The sequence below is a fragment of the Polypterus senegalus genome, chromosome 3 (genome assembly GCF_016835505.1).
Source record: "Polypterus senegalus isolate Bchr_013 chromosome 3, ASM1683550v1, whole genome shotgun sequence".
Lineage (NCBI taxonomy): Eukaryota > Metazoa > Chordata > Cladistia > Polypteriformes > Polypteridae > Polypterus > Polypterus senegalus.
Genome location: NC_053156.1, coordinates 281746158 through 281759508, shown reverse-complemented (window position 1 = coordinate 281759508; position 13351 = coordinate 281746158). Strand labels below are relative to the sequence as shown.

At 34.8% G+C, this 13351-nt stretch overlaps 1 protein-coding gene across 1 annotated transcript in view; it reads right to left on the bottom strand.

The window, feature by feature from the left end:
- lrig2 (leucine-rich repeats and immunoglobulin-like domains 2) overlaps positions 1-13351 on the bottom strand; it is a 52594-nt gene that overhangs the window by 17704 nt on the left and 21539 nt on the right. The window contains exons 5-10 of the mRNA XM_039749309.1: positions 8235-8378; positions 7524-7667; positions 5845-5988; positions 4029-4109; positions 2207-2278; positions 77-145 (exon numbers count right to left, since the gene is read on the bottom strand). Coding sequence (XP_039605243.1) covers positions 77-145; positions 2207-2278; positions 4029-4109; positions 5845-5988; positions 7524-7667; positions 8235-8378 — 654 coding nt within the window. The remainder of the gene's footprint in view (positions 1-76; positions 146-2206; positions 2279-4028; positions 4110-5844; positions 5989-7523; positions 7668-8234; positions 8379-13351) is intronic.

Below are 13351 nucleotides of genomic sequence, written 5' to 3'. Positions count from 1 at the left end.
TGAATTCATTTAATATGGGACTAACATCCATATTATGGAGACATAACCACTTAAAAATAAGATTATTCTTACTCACATTTCTTTTAAATTCATCTGGGCAAAGGCATCTGGGTGAATAGACATTATGGAATTTTTTGTCAAGTCCCTGTTAAAGAAAAACACACAAAAAAATTGCTTACCTGAAAGTTATATCAGAAAGATCAACTAAAAATAGTCAGGAATTGCTGGTCAGCAGTAAGGCTTCCAATTTCATTTAACTCTTAAGATCTTTAAGTAACATTTTCCCCTCAATGTTTTGTAAATTGTCTCATGATAAGAAAAATCATATATTTACTTATTAGAAAAATGCAAACCACTGTAGTTAGTTAAACAGAATAATTACATTTATTCCACCTTGCAAGCACTGCACTTATATTTGTCTAGCTGCACTTTAAGAATTCTGCAAATTATAAGCGGTTGGATCAGCTGTTTGTCTCTAAACAGTTTCTGTGTCCTATTAAACATTAATTCAAGATTTTATTTTAGCAATTAATTATACTATTATTTCAGTCCCAAGGATAGCTTTGTCGGTTTATATTATACACATATTCTCTAAATTAAAGTACAACTTCTATCATCCAAATAAACACCACACAGAAATGTTAAATGAGTCAACATTTAAAACAAAAATGCTCAGTATACAAAAATAAAACCATCTTCATAAATAGTAATATTGATGCACCTAAATATGGCATAAATAATACAAACTTAACAAATAAAAGTCTAAGAAGGATATTTCAGCTGTTAAAGTTCTACTATACTAGAAGCAATGGGTATTTTACTTATTGTTGCACCACAACACAACTTGAGAATGATTCCTTTTGAGAAGCAAACGTCATCAAAGTTGTATTACAAGAATCATATTTGCTATCTCACTTAAAACACGGTCATGATGTTTTCAATAAGTGCACAATGGTAAGATCATAGCACTGCCTCAAATTCCGAGAACACAATCAAAAAAAAAAAAAAATACTGCTTACTATCGTATAACTTTTCTTGGTAAAGAGGCCAAAATCATCCAGATAAAAATCAAAAAAATACCTCAAACAATCTCTGTAAAAATATGCTTGAACATTCAGTGCTCCGCTAATATTCAGTTTAAAAAGATATTAAAAAAAGAAACTTAAGTGCTCAAGACAAAAAAATAAAATTTTTATAAAAAAAAGAACATAAAATGTGCATTATGAAAATTAATGGGATGGGATGGGCCAATCAAACGCAGTGGCACAGCAGAAGCCACAGCCACCCTTGAAAGTCAGGGAGTCCATAAGAACCAAAGTGCTACACCATGAACTTCGTGATTATGCTTCCATACGTGACTCTTTAAGTTAATTTAGATTGTTTATATAATCTCGGTATTACTAAAGGTGAATACTTCTAATTAGAAATACTTGGAATAAAAACTGCAAATGATAAACAGTTTATACACTCCAAATGCTGCATTCGTCATGTGAGAGAGCTGCAAGTCGCAACTGCATAACTTGTGACCTCCATGCATTCACACTACCCAAGTTGAAAAGTAAACATGGATGCCCCCATGAAAGATAGTGTTTCAAGAAACGATTCCAACTAAAAGTTGTATAGTCCGGATTGAAGAAACCAATTTTGCAAGAAAGGTAAAAAAAAAAGTATGCTGTCATGTCTAAAAAAGATTTTATGGTCTTGTTAGCAATAAACAGTACTTTTTCTGCTTGAAAGCTACAACTAGTAATGTGCATTGAGCTAACCTGGGTTAGTCAGTTACTATTCACTCTGGTAACATGAATATTTACCTTCCCAATATTCAGCATTATGGACTGAAGAAATTAATTTAAATTCTTCTAATAATTAAATTAAACATATAAGGCATTACCATACTTTCTGTTCACAGTGTACATCACCATTTTGGACTGATGCCATAATATGAAGTGCAACAAACTTGGACTTGAGTATTTAGACCCAAGTTTGGGGGATGTTTTCTTTCCATTTTTTGAGTTAGATTTTGGAACTTAAGAGTTCTGGGTTTAACCTGAATGTAGCATTTATAGTACATGCAATAACTTAGACAAGTCAAACCCTTATGAAATATGTACAACTGTTTAAAACCCCCTGTTAATACTGAAGTAACACTGAAAGAAAGCAAACACCATCCCTTGTGTACTAAAAATAAGGGTTCACAAAAACTTACAGATGTTTGAGATTATCCAAACCAGCAAATGCTCTTTTTGTGATGGATTTTACCCTATTTCCTTGAAGCACCCTAAAATAAAAAATAGATTTAAATATTAGAATACTCACTTAATGTATCTCATTTAGCAAACATAATATCAGTTTTCTTGCAGTGCAATCTATAGACTAGGGATGTTAATAAAAACCACTTAAACATTCAGCTGATTTGAAAATGAAAACTGTTAAAGAAATTAAAAAAAAAAAACCTAAGCCCCTCCCTCAACAATAATGTGCTTTACAGAGAAAATACGCTTATAGAATAGCTTGCTCTTCAAAATGCAAGTCTACACTATAATTCAAAATTACATAAATACATTACATATTATTAACAGCAAAGCAACCTCAGACAAATCAGGTAAAATGGGTTGTGGAACCAATTCACATTGGTCCTCATGCAAACAATGAGAACTTCTATTTAGTAAGTGTTCGGGCACATGCATGTTTTATAACACAGGCGCAGAAGTAATGGAGAGATAATAGTCGGGCAGCCCGAAAAACAAAGTAAAGAGAAGGCTTGAGACAGTATTGTGAGCGCAATAATCCCTGTTTACCATAATGTTCAATATGTAGCAGCTATCAAGGTCAGTGAGCTCTTGCTGCTATAATAATTATAACCATTGATGACTTGGTTTGCAACTGGTAGGTCAGTGGTGCATAGAGCAATATTCTGATCTCCCTCTTACTCCTTTCAAAATAAAATTATAATTATAAAACACAATCTAAAACTGAAGCCTTTATGCTCTTATGAGTTTCTATCACTCTTTTATCCTAGCGGAATCGCAACAGGGTTGCACTTCTTGGACTGTAAGCGTCCACAAACTCGTGAGTGCTTTTCATGATGTTTAAATACTACAATTTTCTTTTTTAGGGCAATGTGAATCTCTCTTTAATTTGACTGTACTCAAAGCATCACCATTCTTCTTACTTACAAAGGTAGTGGTGATGTGTCTCATGTAGCAATTTAAGAAAAGTATATTAGCCGAGTGGTATTGTTTGACAGGTTCGTTTTAACGTCTTGCATTTTAGAAAGTGGCTCCCCCTACTTACGCCTCCTCAAAATTTTCTGTACAGTATTTAAATTTTATGTGAATTTGCCTTTTTGTTCCCATGTTAAATTAGCAAACCTTGTATATGGGGAGTGTGTATTCTTTATCATTGTGGAAAAGCCTTGGAGTGATAAATGTTCTCTCTCTCTTACACAAAACAAATTAATAAATAAAGCAACTTACTTCCTACTGTTTGTTTTAATGAGAAATGAGCAAATGTGTGTAAATTATAAACTAGAGAACTGTGTGTCCATAAATAGGTGTTATCTATTTTAATAAAATCTACTCCAAACGACAATTTAAATTTCTTTTTATTTCTTCCTTTTTAACAATCAATCTGGCAAAATCTGAAACCAGCTAGCAAGCAAATTACAAGCTGCCATTTTTTTTGCTTGGTTTGCACCATGGAGTGTAGGAGAAAAAGAGACAGTCTTCCTAATAACAAAAGGAGAACGTGTTCTGCACATGTGAAACCCCATCTTCCAAACTTTGAGCATCAATCAGCTACATACACATAAAACATGGAATAACTAGTAGAACCCCATATGCTCAAGTATAATATTCAAAAACACACTGAAAATTAAACATGAAAATTCTGAGCTACTGTAATAGTACATTATGTTCAGAAATCTGTAAAAATGTTTATGTTTCTGATTTGTTATACTAAACTTTTTACATTTGTTTTGATTTTATCATACCTACTACGGGCAATTGTGATTCAAATTAAAGACTTACAGTGTGTGCAGCTTTTCTAAGCCAAGAAACACTCCGACTGAATCTTCAATTGCCCAAGAGATTTCGTTGTTCTTTAAAGACCTGAACAAAAAAATGGGTAAATTATTCAACTATCATCTGACAACTAAAATAATAATAATATTAAGAGAGACTCTCCTGAGGTCCGTATTTGAATCTAATTATAGACATAGTCTGTGTGGAGTATGAATTGTTTCCTCCATATCATTGAAGTACAATAATAAATTGGACTATCTGCGTGAGAATGCCTTGCAAAGACCTGACTGCTTAACGTTAGTTCTCACCGGACACCCAATGATGCAGAGATACTCATTTACTTAGGAATGCAGGATTAAAGAAATGGGTGGATAAATGGTATCTCTGTTTAAGGCATTTCATTATATTAAGAAAAAAAATATAAAGTAATTTCAAATGAGGAAACATAATAACTCCATACAACACTTATTTCAGAGAGACATGACAAGTAAGCAAAGTACTTTTTCGTAATAAATCAATCAGTTAGGAAGACAATAACATTTTTTTCTTTTTCAAAAATCTATCCATCCATCCATACTGCAACTTGCCAATCCAGTTAGATGGTTGGTTACTATTCAGCAATACTGATTTTAAAGTGGTAACCAAGACCGAAAAAGATACTGGTCTATCACAGAGCATACTACACTCCCAATCTCTAATACAGTCAATCTGGAGTTGCCACTAGTCCCACGCAAATGTCAACTCCACAGAGACAGTGATCCAGCCCAAAATTTAACACAGAACTCTGCGGCAGTGGATTTGGAGTAGCCATATTTTTTTTATTTATTTTTTTTTTTTAAAGTGTTTACTTTTCAGGCTGCTTAAAATAGTAAGAACATAATAGTTTGCACATGTGCAATATCAGAACCAAAACTGAAAATTAGGTCATCATTAATGTTTCACCTAGTAAAGACTAGGAAAACATATTAAAAATGAGAGAAAAACAAATGCTCTAATAGTATTCTGAATGCTATTAAGAAATAAAATATTACATTTAATAGTTACATATTACATTATAAAGAGAATTAGTGATGCTTCTATAAAACCAGGAAAATTTTTACAAAATCCTAAAAAAAAAAAAAAAACCTATTTTAACTGAGAACTGAACTAAATAAAGCTGCATCCAGGAGAGCAATTACAATGCATCTTTGTGTATACACCTATAAAAACAATCATATAATTATTTTAACAGGCAATCGTATAAATGGGTGAAGTTTCTTATTAATTATGATAATAGGAAGGAAGAAGCTCTAAGTGAGCTGCATAACTAGAAGCAGGAAAACCAAGTCCTTTCAGGTACGTCCAAGGTAACTGCAGCTCAGACAGAGCACTCCTGACCTGAAAATTTGTATTTACAATGTCTTTTAAATATAATTAAAACAGGAAAGTCTTTCAATTCCTGTGGATTACCAGAACCGAAAAATAATGAAATTCTTACATAAATACAGTAGTCTAAATTTAATTAGTACCCTTTAAAAAAGTTAATGAGATAAAGTCTGACTATTCTAATTTAAACTAGGCCTCAATCAAAATCACTAAAGCTAGTGTGAGATACATTTACATCAGTGCTACAACTGTAGAAACACACAAACATAATATTTGAGCCTTGTAGTTTTTATTATTTTTTACAGTCAGTTTGCATAAATGTATCAGCCAAAAAATAAATATTTTTTAAAACAGAAGTAAAAACGTGTTCACTGGAAAGAAAATAAATTTAATGCAAACACCTCAATAGAAATACTTCAAGAATTTTCTCCAACATTGTAATGGCATTTACACTTACAAAATTTGCAAGTTAGACAGGCTGTTAAAAACTCCGTCAGCAAGGTGACTCAAAGCATTGTCCCCTAAATGAAGGCTCTCAAGAGTCCCAAGGCCAGCAAAAGTAGTTTCATCCAAACGAGTTAAGTGGTTAGAGGACAAGTCACTGAAGTAGACAGAGAAAAAAAAACAAAAAACAGCTGCTTAGATAGTCACGTAACAATTAATTCTACCTGTACATCCCCAAAAGACATCTGTCCAACAGACACTGGTAAGATTTTAACAATGAATCCATTTTCATTCAATAAATATAAAGCCCTAAAACATTTCTCATACTGTATTGCATGACATTTTCAGTGACAGAAAACATAGTGACCTGATTTCTGTAGGCATGGATCAACCTAATTCAGCTTCTACCGGTTTCTCCTGGTGACAGCCTTGACAGCAAAAATATAACAAGGCTATGTGACATTTCCTTATTCCTTGTAATACACTCAAACTCATCTGGGAGAATTCCAGTGTGCTCCAGGACCATTTGACAAACTAACTCATTTCAAAATCTTGGGTTTTTCTCTTGTTACTTCTCTCAGTGGACATTGCAAAGGAAATCGCCTGCAAGGGGGTACCCAAATGGTATCCTAATTAACTGGCCAAATCATCTGTACTCCTTTGGACTCCACTGCATACCTCCTGATCCCATCAAGGAGAGTACACCAAGAAACTGTTTGCAGAAACCTTATAGGGTCAATATAGGTTTATAGGATCATCATTATTGTCACCTGCACATAGAATAGTGAAACATTTTACCTTCATGTGCTAATCAACATACAGTGTTGCCACCCTCAAGTACCGTCAATGTCTTAAAGGTTCAGCCATTTATTCCTACAATCTCATTCTTTCAGTTACTAGCCAAAGTGTGCAACCGTAGAGATATAAATGGGGAGAACTTTCATAGGATTTAACTCTTGATTTACTATTACTGTCCAACACAACACTTGCAATATTGTAATATTTGTAATATTTGTGCACAGATTATTGATAAATTTGATAGACCTTCCTTCACTTATGAATAGGACTTCCAGGCACTCAACTTCCTCTGCTACAAAAAGCAATCCTGCTTTTCCACTAATTGTCCAAGAGCCCAAATTTGAAGGTGCTGATTATAAGGTCAACTGTGTCATGCTCAGGTGCCACCCACTTATCTGCACAACATGTATTGCAACAGGAGAAGCTTTAAGTAATAGAAAGTCTCCAAACCTCAAATGAACCTTCTGTTCATGATACAACATTTGCTCTTGGAACCTTAGGCCCAAATGTATCTTACTGTATTAAACAAGCAATGGGGAAAACATGGGCTACCATGAAGGCTGAAAGGAAAACAAAGGGAACTTGCCTGAAACAGATTCCAAGAGATGCTGCTGCATTTAGTGCATTTAAACGGGGTCCTCCAATGAAACCAATTTGGGTTCAAATAAAAAAAAAAAAATGATACGGGAACACATGTGTGGGTATATTACCCACAAGATGCAGGTTGAGGCTCAAATGCAATAGGCTTAATCTATATGTCAGATTGTACTAAACGTGGGCACAATTGCACAAATAAAGCAATCAAGAAAATTTAAATAAAAGAGCAGCATATAAAAATTCAATTACCAAATAGGGCCATATTTGGAGCAAAACAGAAAACACAGTAATACTTACAGTTCCAATAATTTGTGGCAAAAATCCCATGCATCTGGGCTAATTCTGCTAACTGCATTATGGCTCACGCGAAGCACTTGTAGCTTATGTAGCCCATACAGCCAGCCCTTGCTTACTTCTGTCAGATTATTGTACTCCAGTTCCCTGCAGTTAAAATTACAATTTAAGAGACACAGGGCATTGAGAACATATTTTAAGTATAAGCAGGAAAAAGTGAATAAAAAATTCAAATGACAGGGCTAAAATTACTACAAGACAAAAAAAAAATTAAATAAGACTTCATTCACATCCAGCCTTAAAATCAGCTTCATACAAAAAAAAGTCACGTTCAACCAGGTACAATTTAGACTTCCCTTTTAAAGGTTCAAGGCCAAAATCATGTGAACAAAATAACAGCACTGACCACAGATGGAAAAAAATATGGAATGCAAAGACAAGTGTGTATCTATCTCCATGGTCGTTATATTGCTAGTGGGCTACTAGACTAATGTATTTTGCTACATAAGTGAAATATCATGTCATTCAAATATGCAATACTCATTTCATCCATTGCTTACATTACCTAAATAATATGCAGCAAATATACTGAAAACTAAAGCCTTCTTGGCCAATTTAAAAATTTTTAACAGGGTCTTTGGCTGCAGATTAGCATAGACATAAGTCATGCAAGTAATTAAAGCATGAAAGTTAAAATTAAAACTCAAAACTCACAGTTCCTCCATGTTGTTTAGACCAAAAAAAGCTCCATCCATAAGCTTAACTATTCCATTACGTTGAATCTTCAATGACTTCAGGGACTCTGAACCCTGAAAGGTAAGACTCTCTACTACTTTTATGCGATTTCTTTTCAATTCCCTACAATAAAAAGAAAAAAAAAAATGAGAATGGCAAATGGCAAAAAAATGGGACTTGAAATGAAAAACAGATTATAGAAAACCACAGATGGTTTTTAGGTCAAATGTTCAGAAGTAAGCCAGCCAAACAAATCAATAAAATGAAATGTGACTCTTTTTGAGGCATTTAGTCATAAAAACATTTGCTCATTCAGGAGACATGTTTTATCAACAAGGCACCAAAAAAAACAAAAAAACAAATCACAAGTACAATTAGTTTCCACCTGCAAATTGAATATTGAGAGGCTACATTGCTCTAGGCAAATAAATAGGTGGGGCTGAACAGGGAGCCTTCTTGTTTATTATACATTACCTCTGCAATTAAGATTGACCTGTTTACTCAACATATCATGCCTAGAAAGTGAACAGGACTACTGAGACAGGTAGAATCATTGTCATATGTGAGGGAGGCAAGGACTCTACTTGGAGACAGCAGCAGAAACCATGAAAATCCATTGTATACTAATATTAGGTTTCACAAAACAGAACCATTAGTTTCCAAAAATGGGATATTAACCTGAACTTCCAATTTCCAGCGTAATGTCTCTCTCTTAACATTTCAACATACAGTAGATGTCAAATACTTGTCTGGTGTTTAGACAGAAATGTAGAAGGTAGCACCGTAGACACTCATTTGACTTTAATGAAAATTTTCTAATCTGTTCAAAGATGGAGTGGTAGGAAATGTTGCATGGGCCATTGTTGAACAATGTCTGGATTCTGTGGATTCTGCTACTCACCAAGCAATAATTATGGCTGCAAACACTAGTGACATTTCAGTGGCATCTGAAATCTTTGTTCTTGCCTTCAGCCCCCTTTGTAACAGAGGGAAATCTACCGAGTACTGTTTGAAAATAAATACCAAAAGGATTCTATGGTGGGTAGCCAGATGAAACAAAGCCTTAGCATAAGATACAGATCCTTAGTGTAGAATGTACGGGACATCAAGAAATAAGTGTCCCAAAAAAAAAAAAAAAAGGAGCATGTAAGACACAAGAAAATCACTGCAGAAAAAAAAAATATATATATATATATCTGATTACATTACTGTTTTGGTATCATGCAAGATGCTGAAATCAAACTGTTTTATTCTTTCGAATTAAAATAGTCTACCACTATAACTAGTGATGCACCATAGTATTGGATTTATATCTGTATCGGCAGATAATGGGTTAAAATAATTTTATTGGCATCGGACCAATCAATGACTAAATTGATGACGCATTCACTGTTTCCCAGATGTGCCGGATGTTTAGGCGACGCTGGGCTACTGTGCGAAAATGTCTGTGGTGTTGAAGATTTTCAAAGTGAGTGAGAGCGACATAAAATATGCCATTTGCAACACTTGCTCGACTAATGTTTTGCGTAGAGGGACCAAAGTGCAAAATTTCAATACCACCAACTTAATTACACACTTGAAGACACGCCATCCTGACAAATATACAGAATTCCTCAGAGCAAAAGAGTCACCGCGCACAAAATCAAAAACTGCATTTCCTCAACATGTTGATCAGTTACTTGAAAAATCAAAGAAATTTGATAAAGATAACCCTAAAGCTCAAGCAATTACTGCAAAGGTGATGGAATTTATTGCTCTGGACCATTAGCCATTTTCTGTTATAGAAGATACAGAATTTTGAAGGCTGCAGAGCATCTTGAGCCCTGTTACCAGATACCCAGTCGCCGTTATTTTTCTGACATAGCACTTCCAGAGTTGCATAAGATTGTGGAAAGTCATGTGCACAAACTCCTTGCTGAAGATGTCACAGCCATAAGCTTTCCCACTGATAAATAGACATCTGATACGAGTCCTATTAGTATGCTTAGTTTAACTGCTCAGTGGATCGACCGCAAGTTTGAATTGCAGAAAGCAATCTTGCACGCCCAAGAATGCTCTGGATCACACACCGGTGCTGCACTCTCTGTGGAGTTTAAAAGAATGTTTGAAACATGGAAAATACCCAAAGAGGATGTTCAAGTAGTATTACGAGACAATGGGCAAACGCTATGGAGGAATGCGGGATCCTAAGTTTGCCATGTATGGCTCACACTTTACAGCTTGCTGTGAACGACGGCTTACTATTCCAGCGCAGTGTCTCGGATACAATAGTAATTAACAGAAAAATAGTCAGTCACTTTAAGCATTCACAATTAGCCAACTCGTGTCTCAAAACTATACAAACTGAACTTGGTATGCAGCTGAAAATGCTTCAACAAGACATTTCGACTAGATGGAACAGCACATTCTATATGCTGCAAAGCTTGCTGGAGCAGAAAAGAGTCATTGGGGGTTATGCCTCCGATTTTGAGCTACCTGCAACTCTAATGCCTAAATAGTGGGGTTTGATCGAGAACATAATCACACTCCGTGCTCCATTTGAACAACTGACAAAAGAAATTTGCCAGTCTGAAGCCTTGGCTTCTAACGTTATTCCCTCAGTTAATGCTTTAAAACGACTGTTGACAAAAAGCGCTCATACTGACTTCAGAGTCAAAACCAGTAAAAGCGCTCTCTTGGAGGCTGTAAACAATCATTTCATTGAGATTTACACAAAACCCATGTACTGTGTTGTCACTATTGTAGACCAGAGATACAAAGACAGCTATTTCGATGCAGATGTAAAATCACTGGCACTCAAAATGCTGGAAGCTCAGATGGAACTTGCATTGAACGAAATGCAAACAAGTAAATCACAGATATTTTGTCCACAACAGAAATGGGCCAAGATAAATGACGAGGTGGCATGCATGCTCTTCGAAATGTACAACTTGAAGAGAACACACTGATGCCTCGGGAAAACAGCCAGATGACAACAGAGGTGAAGAAAAAAAAAGCTCTGTGGAGATCTTTACAACATTGTTTTATGTAAATAACTACAGCTGTCGGATCGAATATCACTATTCTAACATAATTCTAATGTATAAAAAAATCTTGGAAGGCAAGAAAGAAAAACGGCAATCAAATGTAAAAGAGTGGATGTTGGTTTTACCTCGCATTAACTTTGGCTTCATGTTACTTAAGACGTGCTGGACACTATTGTGGTATCTTACAGATCTGTTTTTGTACGTAACTTTTTAGAATCAGCCTATACGTGTTTCTGAATTGTTAAGCCATATTGTTATTAATCATTAGTTAAACAGTAGGCATCTTCTGTGTTAAACACACCCATTTTAAAGATCGCTAGTTTTCATCAAGCGACTGAGCCAACTATAGCCTATGCTTCTTTGCTTCATATTTTTGTTCGGTGCGTGTTAACTAAATAGTTTTGTAAATAAACACAAACTAATTTTACATTTTTTTTTGTTACTTTGAAAAATGCTGTCTGCTTAATAATTGATTGTAATACACAAAATACTTAAGACCACCACAAAGTAACATTTAATACACTTGTTTCCATTTGTAAAACACTTCAAGGGTCACAATGCTGCAGTTTATTTACTGCAAAAAAATAGACACAGGGATAGAAGGTCCTCTGGCCTCTAGGAAAAAAAGAAAAAAATGACTGCATTTAATTTGTTTGAGCAATCACTGACAAATTTTGTTTTTCTTTTGAAGACTGTCGTTAGAAAGTGCCAGTGCAGTGCGTGTCTTATTTCTCTTTGCATTGCTTTTTGTGGAAGAGCCAATCACATTCATGGAAGCCACTGTTTTCACTAGAGTCTCTTAAGCAATAATGAGCAACTTGTAAGCAGATCATGATCTACAGTGAAAGGCAAAAATATTAATAAAAAAGGTTTCAAAGAACAGCAAATACAATACAGGCATGCATTCAATTCAAATGCCATATATTTATTTTTATTGTAAGGATTCTAATCTTAACCTGACAGCCCTGGTAAAAGCCGAAATGCAGATCTATCCTTTAGCTATGAAAGATGACACAAAATATAATGCTACATATGTATGGAAGCTACTCGGTTGGTGCAGGGATTTCTTTTTGAAGCACCAATCCCAAGGAATGAAAATCCACTGAAATACTGGAATAACAACTGGAGTCAGTTTCCTACCATTGCCAAAGTAGCAGGCAAGATCCTGTCAGCCCCATGTACTAGCGTGGGCAGCGAGAGATTATTCTGTTTGGCTTCTAATGTGATCAACGAAAAGAGAAACAGAATTTCCTGCGACAAGGCAGAGATGCTCTTGTTCGTTAAGAAAAACCTTCCCATCATGCTTAAAAAATAGAAAACAATGATAAGTCTTCAGAAAACTGTTTTTTAAAATTATATAGACTGGTTAGATTTATTCCATCAAAAAGAAAGAAAAAAAGTATTATGTAGTATTTAATACTGCAGACTGTAAAACAAAGGATCAGATAGCCAGCCAAAATTGAATTGCTTATTTCATTTTCATTGTACATTTTACCATTTTTTCAGTTTTCATTTTTTCGATTATTGTTGAATTTGTTGTATGTGTTCCATCAAAAAGAAAGAGAAAAGTATTACTTAAAGTAACAACCTGCAAAACTGTTTCCCATATAATCAACAGGTAGCCAGCCAAATGTGGCAGATGATATTTGTTTTTAAAGACTGAATGTGGTGTGCAAAACAGTTATACAGATAAACGTTCACTTTGTCTGTAATTCCTGTCCAGACAGATCAAGTCTCTTTTCCCTCTGTATCTAATATGTATATCGGCATCGGCAGATAAGTACATAGAGATTATCGGATATCTGCATTGGACCAAAATTCCCATATCGGTGCATCCCTAACTAAAACAAATTAATTTTCCTAAATCCCAGACTTTACTGGGTTAAGCTAGTGTGACAGTGTTACACTATGTTAAAAATGAACTTTTTTTTTTTTTTTACAGATTAATAACCACATATCGCAGGACTCAAACAAATTTGGCCTAGGTCCAAATCCTCCTAAACCAAACAGACTTTCGGACAGGCCCTGTAGAAATAAAGACCACCCCGAAACAAAAAAACACACACGTCA